The sequence below is a fragment of the Neoarius graeffei genome, chromosome 18, assembly GCF_027579695.1.
Source record: "Neoarius graeffei isolate fNeoGra1 chromosome 18, fNeoGra1.pri, whole genome shotgun sequence".
NCBI lineage: Eukaryota > Metazoa > Chordata > Actinopteri > Siluriformes > Ariidae > Neoarius > Neoarius graeffei.
Genome location: NC_083586.1, coordinates 63,907,281 through 63,925,158, shown reverse-complemented (window position 1 = coordinate 63,925,158; position 17,878 = coordinate 63,907,281). Strand labels below are relative to the sequence as shown.

Below are 17,878 nucleotides of genomic sequence, written 5' to 3'. Positions count from 1 at the left end.
CAGCTTATGTTGTATTTTGAAAATACTTAGTTATACTGAAGTGTGTTTTTGGTGCATAAAGTCATTTGAAATTGAATGATTACGTAGAAATAATATGGAGGAGTTTTTATTTTTTTCAGTAAAATAAAAAAATTATTTTCTTTATAATATTTTATTCTCTAGTCGATATGACATTTTCATTATTATTATTATTATTATTATTATTATTATTATTAATTGCTCCTATGTTTGTTTTATATGAGTTGATTATGATATTTTATTTCTGATTATTCCTTCTGTGTAAAAAAATAAACTCTTGTTGATAAACACGGCTCGTTCCTAACAATAAAATGAGATCACTGACAAATAATTTTCAAGATTTTGTGTATGTAATAAACTACTTGTGGGCTGCTTGTGCACGCATGGCATGTGTGTGTGTGTACACATTGGACACAATGGCCATCTGTGTGTGTGTGTGTGTGTGTGTGCAGTGTTTTCTAAGAACCACTGATGTCATAATTATGGTGAAAATGTAAATTACGGGGTTGAAATTCCAACCCAGTTCATCATCACTGAAATCCTGTTCCATGGACAGAAACACTGAAACCTAAATGTCTCCTTAAAGCTGTCATCACTTTCTTCAGTGGGGATCATAATAATAAAAATATCCCTCTCTTATCCAAACAGCCTCCCCCCCCCCCCCCCCCCCCCCCCGGTCAGCGTTTGTACTGGGATTAGATTAGATTAGATTAGATTAGATTAGATTAGATTAGATTAGATTAGATTAGATTAGATTAGATAAAACTTTATTGATCCCTTTGGGAGGGTTCCCTCAGGGAAATTAAGATTCCAGCAGCATCATTACAGATAAACAGAGAAAAGAAATAGAGGAAAACTTCTAGATAAATTAAAATAAATTAAGTATTTACATATACAAATATAAAAAGAATAAGATATGGGGAAGAGAGGAAGGGGGAGGGGGGGAGGAAAAATTAAACTTTTTATGTATTTATTTTAATTGATGTGTTTATGTATGTCCTGGCTTGTAGGCAGATTTTGGTCGTTATACTTTAATTAATTAATAATGTTTTTTATTTTATTTTATTTTTTTAATCCCATTCCTAGTCTGCAGTACTCTGTGTGTCCACACGGTGTCAGTATTAACCCACTGAGCACTGAGATGTGGAAATGGAGGCGTGGCCTGTTACTCCACCTGTATTTTCACCCGTTTGATCGCCTCAATGAATGACTATGTTTTAGGAATAAAACAAAAAACGTAAAGGAGTAAAACGTGACAGGGTGTGCGGTTAGAGGAAAATAATCAACACTGGAGTGGGTGGGATTAGAAGCAGGGATAGGGTGAGGGTTAACCCTTTCCTCTATAACAGAACATCCTGAATATTTTATTCCTCTTATACCACAGGAGTTCATTACAGTTTGATATCTCGTAGGCTACAAAGTGATACACCGTACTTTTTTCCGTTTATAGTTACATTTAATGTTGTGGAACGTCCTTGAAACAATTCCTTACCGTTCTTATTAATCAGACAATGAAAAGCTTCTTGTCATGTAAAAACCATCAAGTGTGAACTCGTCTGTCCTTCAGCTCTGACTGATATAAAGCGCTGACACTGGAGACTCCTTCCTGTGAAACCTGTGATGTGCAACTGCACAACGGTTATAGGAAATTAATCAACACCTTGTGGCTTCTTCTTCTGGCTATTTCCCACATGTTGTAGGGTCGCCGGTGCTAATCCGTGCCCTCCAATACCTTCTGTCAGTTGCGATTTCCTCCGTCACTCCAGGAGCTTTCATATCTTCCTTGACACAGTCTTGTAGACGTCATTTTGGTCTGCCTCTTCCTCTCCTTCCGATGGACATCTCTCTCACTCTTTTTGCAGCATACCCAGGGTCTCTCCTTAACACATGTCCATGCATTCTTAGCCTTGTTTCCATGAGTTTTCCACTCAAAGGCCCCACTCCTAACTTTTGTCTTGCCACTTCATTCCGTACCTTGTCCAGTTTAGTCAGACCAAGAGAGAATCACAGCATCTTCACCTCCACCACATCCATCTGCTTCTCTTGTGCCTTGGTGACTGCCACTGCCTCCATTCCATATAGCATTGCTGGCCTGATGACAATTTTGTAGAGTTTCCCTTTGACTTTTGGGGCTACCTTTCTGCTGCACATGATGCCAGTCACTTTTCTCCAGCTGTTCCAACCAGCCTGGATCCTTTTGGCCACTTCTCTATTACTTCCTCCATCTTCTTGTACAGTTGACCCCAAGTACTTAAATTCCATTATTTTTGGTACCTCTTCTCCAAGTAGTGTAATTGTACCATTCTCCTGATGACTGTTGCTTATTTGGAGGTATTCAGTTTTTGTCCTGCTGACCTTCATGCCTCTCATTTCTAAGGCTCTCATCCAATCCTCAAGATTTTCTTTCAATTCATCCCTCGACTCTCTACATGGGACAACATCATCTGCATACATCATATCCCAAGGTGAACCCTTTCTTATTTCATCTGTCAAACAGTCCACGATGATCACAAATAGCAGTGGGCTGAGTGCTGATCCCTGGTGTACTCCCACCTGTACCTCAAAGGGGTCACTTAATCCACCTGAGCACCTACCCTGCGTAAGGCAGCCTTGGTACATGTCCTGGACAATGTGAACATAGTTTTCTGAGATTCCTTTCAGTCTGAGGCAGTTCCACAGCTCTTCCCTTGGTACCCTATCAAATGCTTTTTCCAAGTCGATAAAGGTACAGTGCAGACACTGTTAACCTTCCCTGTATTTCTCAATCAGAAGACAGAGTGCATAGATAGCATCCATTGTGCTCCTGCCAGGCATAAAGCCAAACTGTTGGTCACTAATTGTTATCATTGTTCTAAAGCGATTATCTATAATACGCTCCCAAATCTTAAAAGTGTGCGATGTGAGCTTGATGCCTCTATAGTTACCACTGTCCCCTTTGTTCTTGATTATTGGGACTAGCATACTTCTTCACCATTCATCTGGCATTTTTCCAGTAGTTATGACCTTGTTGAAAATTTCTGTGAGCAGTTCAATGACATAATCTCCCCAAAATTTCCAAGCTTTGACTGGTATATCATCTGGTCCAGGAGCCTTGCCATTTTTTCATATTCTTAAGGGCTTTCTTCATTTCCCTTTTTGAGACTGCTATTGTTTCTGTCTCTGCAATTTCTTTAACCACTCTTCTAATTCTGTTGTTTTCTACATTCATGAGTTTTTCAAAGTATTCTTTCCATCGTTCTTTGATCTTTTCATCATCAGTGAGTGTCTTGCCATCTTTGTCCTTGATCAGTTTAGCCTGAAAGATATCTGCTGAGTTTTTGTTTCTAGACATAGCTATTCTAATAGCCATTTTTTCCTCCATCTTGTGTCCAAACTGTCATAAAGCGATTTGTATGCTGCTGCTTTAGCTCTTGCGACTGCCCTTTTTGCCATTTTGTTTGCTTCTTTGAATGCCTTCTTTGTTTCTTCAGATGGATTTGCATCCCTCTCTTTCTTTCTATCCTTCTTTGCCTTTACTGCTTCTTGAAACTCTGTGTTCCACCACCATGTTTCTTTCTCTTCCTTTACTTTTCCAGATGTTTCCCCAAGTACCTGTCTTGCAGTGTTTCTGATGGCCTCAATGGCGAGGGCCTTTCTGTGTGGAGTTTGCATGTTCTCCCCGTGTCCGCGTGGGTTTCCTCCGGGTGCTCCGGTTTCCCCCACAGTCCAAAGACATGCAGGTTAGGTTAACTGGTGACTCTAAATTGACCGTAGGTGTGAGTGTGAGTGTGAATGGTTGTCTGTGTCTATGTGTCAGCCCTGTGATGGCCTGGCGACTTGTCCAGGGTGTACCCCGCCTTTCACCCGTAGTCAGCTGGGATAGGCTCCAGCTTGCCTGCGACCCTGTAGAACAGGATAAAGCGGCTAGAGATAATGAGATAATGAGATAACATTCTGTACCAAGCTTTCCCTGCATTCTTTAGCTGCCACCATTTGGTTTTCTTTGTACCAGTGTGTTTGGGATGTCTTTGGCATTTTAGTGTTGTTTTGCCAAACTTTCTCCTGGTAATACTTTGCAGTCTGTTACAAGCTTACACAGTGTCTTTCTGCACAGGATACAGTCAACTTGGGTATTGCTGTGTCCACTGGAGTAAGGGATCTTTTTTGAGTCACTTTTGTTCAAGAATGTATTCATGATGGATAACCCTCCTGCCATGGCAAAATTTATGATTGCTTCACCTTCAAGATTTCTTTGACCAAAACCAAGTCTCCCCATACATTCTATTGCTCCAGTGTTGTCCGAACCCACATGACCATTTAAGTCACCACCTATCTACAGATGTTCATCTCATCTCATCTCATTATCTCTAGCCGCTTTATCCTTCTACAGGGTCGCAGGCAAGCTGGAGCCTATCCCAGCTGACTACGGGCGAAAGGTGGGGTACACCCTGGACAAGTCGCCAGGTCATCACAGGGCTACAGATGTTAATTTTCAGGGATATTCGACATGATCCTCGTGTCTTCCCAAAATTGCTCTTTCTCTTCGTCGCTGCATCCGACTTGTGGGGCATAGGCACTTGCAAGGTTTAATAGTTCCCCGTTTATTTCAGTTTTCAACCAGATGTGACGATCTGATTCCCGGTTGACTTGCAGGACATTCTTTTTGAGTACTAAGTCTAAAGTCCTTCCCACACCATATGGAGCATAAGGCGGCACCGATCTCCATTTCTGTAGCCCTCGGCCTCTCGCCTATTACATAGCTAGGGTTACAGTGGGGGTCTGGTCCTCTGGTAACCGTGAGAGTTTGACTTCCCACTCACATCTGTATTGCAGTGTGCCTTGCCAGAAGGTACCATTTTTATGATGGTCTTTGGTATGACCCCACCGCGAGTAGAACTCGCAATCTCCCGATCAAAAGCCGGACACGCTAACCACTAGGCCAACTCGCGGTCAAGTTTAGTACAGGGTCAAGTATTATCCCCACACCATTTCTGGCTGAGTTTGTTCCATTGTAGTAGAGTTTATAACCATTACCAATCTCCTTTGCCTTCATCCCTTACCATCAAGTCTCCTGAACACATAATGCATTTATTTTCCTCTGTGACATCATGTTGACTTTTTCCATACTCTTTCCTGTCATGGTGTCAACATTCAGCATGGCAATATTAAGCACAACTCCTTTTCTTTCTCTCCTTACTTTCCTTCTTTGAGCTTGCTTCTTTCGCCGTATCTGCTCTTGATACGGTAGCCGTAGCTTATTTGCCACACCCTCACAGTGCTCAGGCTGCATGTTGTTTCCAGAGAACGCCCTAGCATGACACTCACTGGATTGAATGGATTGCATTCTATAGTTAGTTTGGCGAAGATTTTATGACCGGATGCCCTTCCTGCCATCAACCCTCCTCATTTATCCAGGCTTGGGACTGGTGCACAAATCCAGTGGACTCTAGACCCTTTACGGCTGAGTTAATCAACATCTTCTGGCTAATCAGAATTATTAGAACGATGCTGTAAGATCAGATGTTTTTACTTTATGTCCTTCGGTCCGACTGTTTTTTTATTGTCCCACGTGATTGAAAATTCCTCTGACTGTAATTACAATTAAAAGCCGTGAATATTTTTTGACTTGAATGTGTGTGTGTGTGTGTGTGTGTGTGTGTATTGCTCTATACCACTAACATTCTCAGCCTTGCACATCTTCTTCTTGGCAGAACTCACTGCATTTCACGCTGGTCCCTTCTTTTAAATCAACTTCACATGTGCATGCATGAGGAGAAAAAAACTAATCATAAACTGAGAGGACTGACAGTCATGTGCTTCAGGTCACAACGCCATTCTCCTCCCACTTCACTCATCACTCATCACCAAGGTGTTTCCAGACGCAGATCTGCTGTTCACTGGATGTTTATTGTTTATTGCACCAGTCTGAGTAAAATCTCGAGACTGTTGTGTGAAAATCCCACACAGGACATCAGCAGTTATAGAAAAACTCAACCCAGCTCATCTGGCACCAAATCAAAATCACGCCATGGTCAGAATCACTGAAATCACATGTTCTCCCATTCTGATTGTTGGTGTGAACTTTACCTGAAGCTCCTAGCCGTATCTGCAGGACTTTACACACTGCACTGCTGCCAACTGATTGACTGATTAGATAATTACACGAATAATTAATAATAATAATAATAATAATAATAATAGTAATAATAATAATAGTAATAATAATAGGTCAAGGTCAAGGTCTTTTTGTCATTTCAACCTTATAGAGTTGGTAGAGTACACAGTTAAAACCAAACAGCATTTCTCCAGGACCATGGTGCTACATTAAACATCACCGGACTACAGATCTACAATACAACATAAAGTGCAAGAGAGCAACGAGTGCAACACTGCAGAAAGTAAACGACACAACAAACAAACAAGAAATAGACAATAAATGACACAAACAATATAAAGTGCACAGCTGAGTGTGCATATTGAGCTAGCATATGAAAGGGAATAAATAAATGTAAACCTTATGGGTGTAGTAGACATTGTAAACATTGTAAGCAATAGTGCATTATTGTTCACTGTGCAAAGACTGCAGTGTGAGTGGCGTGAGCAGTGTGTTCAACAGTCTGAGTGTGTATCAGTCCAGTCCCCTGGAGTTGAGGAGTCTGATGGCATGAGGGAAGAAACTGTTGCAGAGTCTGGCTGTGAAGGTCCGAATGTTTCAGTACCTTTTTCCAGACAGCAGGAGAGTGAAGAGATTGTGTGAGGGGGGTGTGGGGTCGGCCACAGTGTTGGTGGCTTTGTGGATGCAGTGTGTAGTGTAAATGTCCGTAATGGAGGGAAGAGAGACTCCAATGATCTTCTCAGCTGTCCTCACTATCTGCTGTAGGGTCCTGCTATCCAAGATGGTGCAATAATAATAATAATAATAATAATAATAATAATAATCTATTAGTGGGCGGCATGGTGGTGTAGTGGTTAGCGCTGTCGCCTCACAGCAAGAAGGTCCGGGTTCGAGCCCCGTGGCTGGCGAGGGCCTTTCTGTGCGGAGTTTGCATGTTCTCCCTGTGTCCGCGTGGGTTTCCTCCGGGTGCTCCGGTTTCCCCCACAGTCCAAAGACATGCAGGTTAGGTTAACTGGTGACTCTAAATTGAGCGTAGGTGTGAATGTGAGTGTGAATGGTTGTCTGTGTCTATGTGTCAGCCCTGTGATGACCTGGCGACTTGTCCAGGGTGTACCCCGCCTTTCGCCCGTAGTCAGCTGGGATAGGCTCCAGCTTGCCTGCAACCCTGTAGAACAGGATAAAGCGGCTACAGATAATGAGATGAGATGAGATGAGATAAACTATTAGGCACAGGATTTCAAACTTATTTACATGAAAGCTGCCCATAACATAAATATAAATTAATGACAAATATAAACGAGACCGTCATTAAGGGCGTAGCTCACTCCGGCCCCGTCTAGTCCAGAAAGAACGATCTAAAGTGAGCCACCTTGCGCAATAAATGTTGTAAGCTATACACTATATACAAGCTATATATAGAATCGATATCCACCCTAGGAATACTGACCTATTTACCAGAAAGAATCTAAAATGGCGAGGAATTCACCGATTTTTGCTGAACTGCTCATAAAGCCTTAATTAGTCCATAACTTCATTAATAATTGTAATGAAGTAAATCTGGGTAGAAGTTATATGCACCTTAGGCAGACCTACCTTCATGCCAGAAAGAATCGAAATCGGTGAAGAATTGATTTGTGTGGAAACTGCTCGTTAGGGCTTAATTACTGCATATCTTCATTATTAATTGCAATTATGCAAATTAGGGAAGAAGCCATATGCACCCCAGGCAGACCAACCTTCCTGCCAAAAAGAAAAAAAATGGTGAAGAACTGAGAGAGAAGAAGCAATTTTCGTGAAACGTGGACGACGCCAGATGAATGACGGACAACACATGATGGCATAAGTTCATTGCCCATCAGCCGGCTGAGTTAATAATAACAAATAGAATAAATAAAAAAATAAAATGGATAAATATATTAAAACAGTGATTTGTATTGACAATTGCAACTTTAAGAAATAGTGTGAAAATTATAATAACTTTGAGGTTTGAGTACACTGGACAGTTTAGAGTTAATCGAGAACATTGTTAGTTCTATACATAACCAATAGTTTGAGCAAAATGATTTAACACACTTTGAATTGTTAACTACAGAATCCAGACTGTTGAATGATTTAGCAGCAGAACATTTGAAGGATCTATAACGAGACTTGGATGAGATTTCGACCATGTGAGTGTTGGATTGTACACATTCCTCATGTGAACGTACAGTGGAGGAACCACTGAAGGAGATATTTCTAAACGGTTCTTGGAGCCCATATATCGCTGCTTGCAGCTACATTTCTTTCTGGTGGTGTTTAAAAGGAACAAAAAAAAAAAAACACTGTAAAGGAAACCTTTGGATGCACATCAAGACACTGAATAACTCCAGTATTTTTGGTGTGGGTCAGTTTCTCCAGGAGAAGACTCTGTGTGATATTCACAATATTTTCCGACACCTTCGACTCGATGAGTCGTGACACAGTGTTGATGTCGATGTTGATTTAGCCGACGAGATATCAAACTGTAATCATCTCCTGTGGTATAAGAGGAATAAAATATTCAGGATGTTGTTAAATTTAGGAAAGTCCCTGCTTGTAGTCCCACCCACCCCAGTGTTGATTATTTTCCTCTAACTGCACACCCTGTCATGTTTTACTCCTTTCCATATTCTTTGCTCTTTTGCTCGGAGATATGGGAGACCTTTGAACATTTTTTTTCCATTTTGAAACTTTGTCTTCAAGAATGTACAAAAGAACAAAGATGTACAGAAACCACTGCAAAAGCCAACTTTACACTACCATTCAAAAGTTTGGGGTCACTTTGAAATGTCCTTATTTTTGAAAGAAAAGCACTGTTCTTTTCAACGAAGATGACTTTAAACTAATCAGAAATCCACTCTATACATTGCTAATGTGGTAAATGACTATTCTAGCTGCAAATGTCTGGTTTTTGGTGCAATATCTCCATAGGTGTATAGAGGCCCATTTCCAGCAACTCTCACTCCAGTGTTCTAATGGTACAATGTGTTTGCTCATTGCCTCAGAAGGCTAATGGATGATTAGAAAACCCTTGTACAATCATGTTAGCACAGCTGAAAACAGTTGAGCTCTTTAGAGAAGCTATAAAACTGACCTTCCTTTGAGCAGATTGAGTTTCTGGAGCATCACATTTGTGGGGTCGATTAAATGCTCAAAATGGCCAGAAAAATCTCATCTCATCTCATCTCATCTCATCTCATTATCTGTAGCCGCTTTATCCTGTTCTACAGGGTCGCAGGCAAGCTGGAGCCTATCCCAGCTGACTACAGGCGAAAGGCGGGGTACACCCTGGACAAGTCGCCAGGTCATCACAGGGCTGACACATAGACACAGACAACCATTCACACTCACATTCACACCTACGCTCAATTTAGAGTCACCAGTTAACCTAACCTGCGTGTCTTTGGACTGTGGGGGAAACCGGAGCACCCGGAGGAAACCCACACGGACACGGGGAGAACATGCAAACTCCACACAGAAAGGCCCTCACCGGCCCCGGGGCTCGAACCCAGGACCTTCTTGCTGTGAGGCGACAGCGCTAACCACTACACCACCGTGCCGCCGCCAGAAAAATGTCTTGACTATATTTTCTATTCATTTTACAACTTATGGTGGTAAATAAAAGTGTGACTTTTCATGGAAAACACAAAATTGTCTGGGTGACCCCAAACTTTTGAACGGTATTGTGTATATATATATATATATATATATATATATATATATATATATATATATATATGATAAATACAGGCGAAACACAGCTAATGGATTTCTGCAAGTCTAAATGAGCTCCTGATTCGAATGAAAACGTCTCATGTTTAACTGATTTTTTTTTTTTGCTTTTTTTTTAAATTGGTGAGGGAGTTTGCCAAAAAAAAAAAGGAAAAAAAAAGTCACCTCAAAACAAAACAAAATCAAATCTGGTTTAGACGTTCTCACTTTGGCTTTGTGGAGGTGAAATTTGTCCCGAAGATAAAAGCACATGCCACCAGAGTTGCAAAACAGAAAATTTCCTCTGTTATATCAAACAATTTGCTGTGGCTCTCTTTAACCTTGTTTGAAATCACAGATTTGTTGTTTAAACAGAACTAATCAGAACTCCATCAGCTAAGATGTGAATGAGCGAAAGTGGGCGTGCCCACTTGGACACGCCCTCTGTAAACCAGCTGAAAACGTCACAAGGTGAGTACTGGACTGGACAGAAAAGTGAACCCGGAGATGATCAGTTGAGAGTGAGGACCGACGGCCGGACTGACGTGGGTCTTGAACCGAGTCTGTTGGCGTGGCGTGGGTGCGCCACTCAGGAGTCTACAGGAAAAACTGAAAGCACATATCAGTATAAACCTCAGACCACTGAATTCTGCGAATAATAAATTTGGAATGTAAAACCGTAGGGCGTGGTTTCCTGATAAACTCTATCAGATCTGGTTGATCTTAAACCCGGTGTTAAGTGAAATGAAATCCAGGACGTTAAAACCTTCATCAGTGTAACTAATCAGTGTGTTTCTCTGGATGTATTCTGTCTGATACTCAACGCCTGCACTGGTCAGGCAGGGCTGGATAAAGCAACATTTACACACGTTCAGCTTTAGAAAGTAAGATCCAACCCTGGAGGGTCAGACGTCACTGAATCCAGCTGTTAAAGACAAATCTGGGTTTTTGAATCTTTGGGGAAAAGTTCAGCGGAGCTCCAGTCTGTCAGCCGGAGCTCAAACTGATAACCAGGAAGAAATACTGCATTTTCAAGATGGCGGACAGTTATTGCAAAAATAAACTTTGAAAAGATTTTACCATTTTACTGTCTTCCTAGAGATCCTCAAAGAAGGAATCGGGCTTCGTTTAATACCATGAGATTCTTCCAAAAAGATCTCACAGTTTGTGAAACCACACCTAAAATCATCCTGTATGAGTTCATCTGGTCTCAGCTCCAATGCGGAAAACTTTCTGGCTCACGTACTGCAGAGGCGGTGACGCTGGCGGACTGGATACAAAAGTCGGCATTACGAAAATAAAAAGTCAGAATTGTGAGATGTTGCAATTGTGAGAAATAAAGTCGGAATTGTGAGGAATAAAGTCACAATTAAGCAAACTTTTTGCAAAAACAAGCAAAGAAAAAATCAGAACTATGAAAGAAAGTCAGAATTGCAAGAAATAAAGTTGGAATTCTGAGAAATAAAGTCAAAGTTCCAAGAAATAAAGTTGTAACTGCAAGAAATAATGTTACAATTGTGAGAGATAAAGTCAGAATTCTGGAAATCAATTCGGAATTCTGAGAAATCAATTTGTAATTATAAGAAATAAAGTGAGAATTAAACAAACTTTCTTTGCAAGAATAAACAAAAAATCAGAATTATAAAAAGAAAGTCAGAATTGCGGGGCAGCACGGTGGTGTAGTGGTTAGCGCTGTCGCCTCACAGCAAGAAGGTCCGGGCGGGTTCGAGCCCTGTGCCCGGCGAGGGCCTTTCTGTGTGGAGTTTGCATGTTCTCCCCGTGTCCGCGTGAGTTTCCTCCGGGTGCTCCGGTTTCCCCCACAGCCCAAAGACATGCAGGTTAGGTTAACTGGTGACTCTAAATTGACCGTAGGTGTGAATGTGAGTGTGAATGGTTGTCTGTGTCTATGTGTCAGCCCTGTGATGACCTGGCGACTTGTCCAGGGTGTACCCCGCCTTTCGCCCGTAGTCAGCTGGGATAGGCTCCAGCTTGCCTGCGACCCTGTAGAAGGATAAAGCGGCTACAGATAATGAGATGAGATGAAGTCAGAATTGCATGAATAAAGTTGGAATTGCAAGAAAAAAGTCAGAATTCTGAGACAAACTCAGAATTCCAAGGAATAAAGCTGTAAATGTGAGAAATAATGTTACAATTGTAAGAAATAAAGTCGGAATTGTGAAAGAAAAGTCAGAATTCTGAGAAATAAAAGTTGCAACTGTAAGAAATAAAGTCAGAATTAAACAAACATTTTTTGCAAAAAAAAGTCAGACTTATGAAAAGAAAGTCAGAATTGCATGAATAAAGTTGGAATTCCAAGAAATGAAGTCGAAATTGTGAGAAATAAAGTCAAAATTCCAAGAAATAGTTATAAATGCAAGAAATAAATGTTACAATTGTGAGAGATAATGTTAGGTCAGAGATTCACCGTCTCTTCCTCTTGCCCCCAACCGGAGCGATCACACTCTCGCAGATCAGTCCCTTTGTGCCACCCAGAGCCGCTCTGGGGCAAGTCGCAAAAAAAGACAGGAAGATAATTTCACAGTCTTTATTTACAAGTTACCAAAGACGAAAAAATACAGACAGCTTTTATATGTCTGTGTGTGTGTATGTGTGTGTGTGAGTGAGTGAGTGTGTGTGTATGTGAGAAGACCTTGGTGATGGTATGCAATAATAAGCAAAATCTCATCTCATGTCATTATCTCTAGCCGCTTTATCCTTCTACAGGGTCGCAGGCAAGCTGGAGCCTATCCCAGCTGACTACGGGCGAGAGGCGGGGTACACCCTGGACAAGTCACCAGGTCATCACAGGGTAATAAGCAAAATATTCAGACATTTCTGATGTACAGCCTGTTCTTAAGATAGAACACAAAATATTTGATGCACAGCCTGTTCTTATGATATGATAGCAATGTTCAGACAGATATCAAAGGCCATTTCTTACGCACAGCCTTAGGTCAGAGATAGCACAGGGCAATATGTTCTTATATGATAGTAATGGAATTTTAAGCAAAAATAAGGTTTCTAGCTAAACAGAGGGTCACAAAAATAAATTAATGCCTTCTTGGTCAAGAATAAATCTTTTACAGATAAAGTCGGAATTGTCAGGAAATAAAATTGGGATTGTGAAAGTCAGAATTCTGCAAAATAAAGTCACAATTAAGCAAACATCCTTTTATGTTGTAGAAACAGTCTTCCATAGACAGAACTATTGGTGACAGTCAGTGCGTTTACATGCACATCCAAATCGAGCTACTGTCGGTAATCGAGCTAAGGGTCCCAGCAGGGGTGCCAGAGAAATCCAATCCTACATGCACCCAAGGAAATCGAGCTATTGTGTGAGGTACATTGTGCACCCGAGCCACAGGTGGCGCTACACGCCCCATCGTGTTGGTACACTTCCGGTTGTCATCATGAAGAAGAGCTATTCAAGAGTATAAACAAAGTTATCAGTTCCGTGTTCACAAGAAGAGTGTTTGCATGTACGAACAGAAGTGTTCCTAATAAAATGGCCACTAAGTTGAAGTTGATCTGTAGTGGTGAACATATTAACTGTTAGCCTGCTAACATGCTAATAACTTACCAACTAATTGGAAATGGGTGCGTACATGCCCAGACACAAGTGTTCCTAATAAAGTGGCGGCTAAGGTGAAGTGTCATGCCGACCGAGGCTGTTGTGTTTCCCGCTTGTGGTCTCGTCACTCGTCACTCCCGGAAGGGGCAGTGCTGAAGTAAGTAGCTCGACTACGTAGCTCGATACGGTTACATGCACTAAGTAGCTCGGCTACAATCGCATAATCTAGGTCGCATAGCTCGATTACGAGAAATCCAGTTCGGTTCGATTTCAGCCGAGCTAAGGTGTTTCCATGGCATTTAGAACTTCGATTTCAGTCGAGCTACGGCAGAAATTTGATTTTCTCTATGTGCATGTAAACGCACTGACTGAGGTGGTGTTTACATTAGACCGTATCCGTATCGTTTTCGTTGCGGATGCACTGTCCGTGCACATTAAAACGCCGGAAAACGACTCCACAGGCGGAACAGTTTGAATCCGCCAGGGCCCACGTATTCAACCCAGTACATATCTGATCCGGTGCTGTGTAAACATTGAGGAACGAGGATACGCAGTGCTGAGCTCTAGCTGACGTCGTCATTGGACAACGTCACTGTGACATCCACCTTCCTGATTCGCTGGCGTTGGTCATGTGAATGAGCAATACAGGAAGTGTGTTGGTTACCGTAGCACTAAATAGTCTTGTTGTAATCGCAAAAAACGACCGTTCTGCGAGGTGAAGAGTGTACCGAACACTGTTAGATCCTTCTAGCATAAACATGAAGGCCATACACGGTGTAAAAAAGGCGTCATTGTAGTACCAGTACCGCCGATAACAGACTGGCATACTTCATTTTTTACAATGACATCCTTCCACTTGCAAGTGGTGAGTGACTTGCGCATGCCTGATATGCACTGGGATCATGTGACGTGCCGTCTAATTAGTCATGTGATTAGCGTATTCGTGTATTGGCGTTGCTGTGTGCACGGGGAACAGTTTTGTTGCGGGCACAGAAATTTTGTGTGTGTACGCGAATCGTTTTAAAAACGTTAATCTGATGATCCGCTGATTCGAAATAATGTAAACAGGGCCTGAATGTGAGTGTGAATGTGAGTGTGAGTGTGAATGTGAGTGTGAATGTAGGTGTGAGTGTGGATGTGAGTGTGAATGTAGGTGTGAGTGTGAATGTGAGTGTGAATGTAGGTGTGAGTGTGAATGTGAGTGTGAATGTAGGTGTGAGTGTGAATGTAGGTGTGAGTGTGAATGTAGGTGTGAGTGAGAGTGTGAATGTAGGTGTGAGTGAGTGTGAATGTAGGTGTGAGTGTGAATGTAGGTGTGAGTGTGAATGTAGGTGTGAGTGTAGGTGTGAATGTGAGTGTGAATGTGAGTGTGAATGTAGGTGTGAGTGTGAATGTAGGTGTGAGTGTGAATGTAGGTGTGAGTGTAGGTGTGAATGTGAGTGTGAATGTAGGTGTGTGTGAATGTGAGTGTGAATGTAGGTGTGAGTGTGAATGTAGGTGTGAGTGTGAGTGTGAATGTAGGTGTGAATGTGAGTGTGAATGTGAGTGTGAATGTAGGTGTGAATGTGAGTGTGAATGTAGGTATGAATGTGAGTGTGAATGTAGGTGTGAGTGTGAATGTGAATGTAGGTGTGAGTGTGAATGTAGGTGTGAGTGTGAATGTAGGTGTGAGTGTGAATGTGAGTGTGAATGTAGGTGTGAGTGTGAATGTGAGTGTGAATGTAGGTGTGAGTGTGAATGTGAGTGTGAATGTAGGTGTGAGTGTGAATGTAGGTGTGAATGTAGGTGTGAGTGTGAATGTAGGTGTGAGTGTGAATGTAGGTGTGAGTGTGAATGTGAGTGTGAATGTAGGTGTGAGTGTGAATGTGAGTGTGAATGTAGGTGTGAATGTAGGTGTGAGTGTGAATGTGAGTGTGAATGTAGGTGTGAATGTAGGTGTGAGTGTGAATGTAGGTGTGAGTGTGAATGTAGGTGTGAGTGTGAATGTGAGTGTGAATGTAGGTGTGAATGTAGGTGTGAGTGTGAATGTGAATGTAGGTGTGAGTGTAGGTGTGAGTGTGAATGTGAATGTAGGTGTGAGTGTGAATGTGAATGTAGGTGTGAGTGTAGGTGTGAGTGTGAATGTAGGTGTGAATGTGAGTGTGAATGGTTGTCTGTGGTGGAAATGTTCACAGCGCTGCTGTTGTATTATAGTGTCTCTGGCCCTTTAAGAAATCATGGGCGGAATTTCTAGGAACCGGAAGTAGCCGGGTCGCGCGCGCGTTGTAACACGTTAGAAAGAAAGGAGAGGAAACAGCAGCGCGCGGGTCAACCGCTATCACTGGAGTTTTCGGACACGCGCATGCGCGCACAAGGGGCCGTCCCTGAGCGCGCGCCGGTTATTGGCCGCCGGTGAACTTTGCGACAAGAGATGCTGTGTGAGCAGCGCGCGAGCCTTCACTCGGGAGCAGAGCGCGTTCTGACCGCACCGGGACCGACTTCCGGTATCTCACTGTCAGCGTGACGCGGAGGCATGGCGGAGAAACGGGTCTCGCGCTGGTACTTCGGCGGCATCGCCTCGTGCGGAGCGGCGTGCTGCACGCACCCTCTGGACCTGCTCAAGGTGAGCGCGCGACGCTTCCGCTCACAGCGCCGTGTTGTGGAAGGCCACCGAGGCCAAAAGCCCGAAATACCGGTATCCGTTATCCACACGGCTCGCGCTCTCACTCTCCCATCGGGTTCACTTCAGCAACTTTGCGCATGCGCGTTAAGGTCAGGTATTAACGTTAAAAAAAAAAAATCATGAAGAATTTTTATCGTCATTTTGGTGATTTGAAGCCGTTTAATTTTTTTTTTTTCAAATAGAATGATGCACTCAAAGTCTGGCTAACAAATACGGCGGCGTCCTGTCGCTAAAGACCGCGCAGGTGTCCGACAGTCCAGAGCCTTAAGTTCGCCAAAACGTCGAAGGAATATTTGCGTACAACTCGCCACGTTAATGTTCAGGTGTTCTTACAGCAAACATCACGGCCTCACGCTGTCGTTTTGAAAAAAATCTCCGTAAACATGGCGGAAATATCTGCGTCTGCACAGATTCACTGAAAACGACCCAAAACGCTGTAGTACATATGCCAGGCCTGTATGTGGCGCTGTGACGCCGCCGCACCAATACACTAAAACCGGAAGAGAAGCCAGGGAGCATGCGCATAAAGGTCACGCGCTGTTTACAAACAAGCTCGTAACACGAGAAGATGATGATCGTGGCCAGCGCGACTCTGAGAGGAAGAGGAGAGTATTTTGTGTGGAACTTCTACTTCATGTCACATTGGACGTTTCTGCAGTACGAGCGCAAGCCTGTAGTCCGCCATCGTTGTTGTTATGACGCGTCTAGCGGTGGCGGCTGAGATTAAAGGTTAGAGAGACGGGGCTTATACGTCATCATTTCTGAAAAAATTCCACATTCGCCGTCCAGACGACTCCGGGCTATCCGGCGTTTTAGGATTTTCCTACTCTGGGACCCGTTTTCAAAAAATACCGGTTTCACACCTCGAAAAAGCCAGATCCGTCAGGACGCGAAGCCGAAACGATAAAGTATTTATGCGGATTTGACAAAAATGTACTAGTGTGGACGGGCGCATTTCAGAACCAGAGCCAGAACCAGAATCGTGTTTAACGACACACAAGGAATTTAGTTCTGGCAGACGGTGTCTCTGTAGCGATACGGGGGAGGGGGAGTGTGAATATACATAATATAAGAAAAATGTATATATGTTTATATAATGTACAATATAGACGTTACATAATATAATAAATATGCACTTTACAGTAACTGTTATAATCATCCTGTACAATACACATAAATAATCCTGGCTGGTTTGGTGGTCTGTCAGATACATTCCGTTCAGCGAGTGATGCTGAACCAGTCGAAGACGAGGAGCAGAATGGAATGCATCTGATAGACCATGAAAAAAGCCATTATTATTATTATTATTATTATTATTATTATTATTATTATTATTATACATACACATTTGATGGAACAATTATAGATTTTACAAGGGGGGAACTGACCAGTACTGAATTCTGATCGAATGCAAATCAGTGTTCTGTACAAAGTCAAAGTTCTCGCAATAAAAACAGAACAAGTCCAAATAGCCTGTCAGGCTTTTCAATTACAGTAAGCCCTCAGTATTCGCGGGGGTTAGGGACCGAACATGGCCGCGAATAAGCCAAAATCGCGAATACTTGTAACCCCCCCATAAAACTGCTCTTTATGTACCGCATGGTACTCTCGTTGATGCCGTATCAAGAAGTCCTACCTTCTCCTGCAGCGTCATTACCTTCTTCTGGCACTTCGGTTCCTTGGCAGGAGCCTTAGAAGATGCAGAGCCATTGTAGGGTGTAAAAATTATCCAAAAATACCAAGAACGCACAACACGTGAACAAGTCTGAACTACAGGAACCGCGAGACTGTACTGTACAATGCG

At 42.5% G+C, this 17,878-nt stretch overlaps 1 protein-coding gene across 1 annotated transcript in view; it reads left to right on the top strand.

The window, feature by feature from the left end:
* Positions 1-15,648: 15,648 nt before the first annotated feature.
* slc25a10b (solute carrier family 25 member 10b) overlaps positions 15,649-17,878 on the top strand; it is a 33,904-nt gene continuing 31,674 nt past the window's right edge. The window contains exon 1 of the mRNA XM_060899209.1: positions 15,649-16,014. Within this exon, the coding sequence (XP_060755192.1) occupies positions 15,925-16,014 (90 nt within the window). The 5' untranslated portion in view covers positions 15,649-15,924. The remainder of the gene's footprint in view (positions 16,015-17,878) is intronic.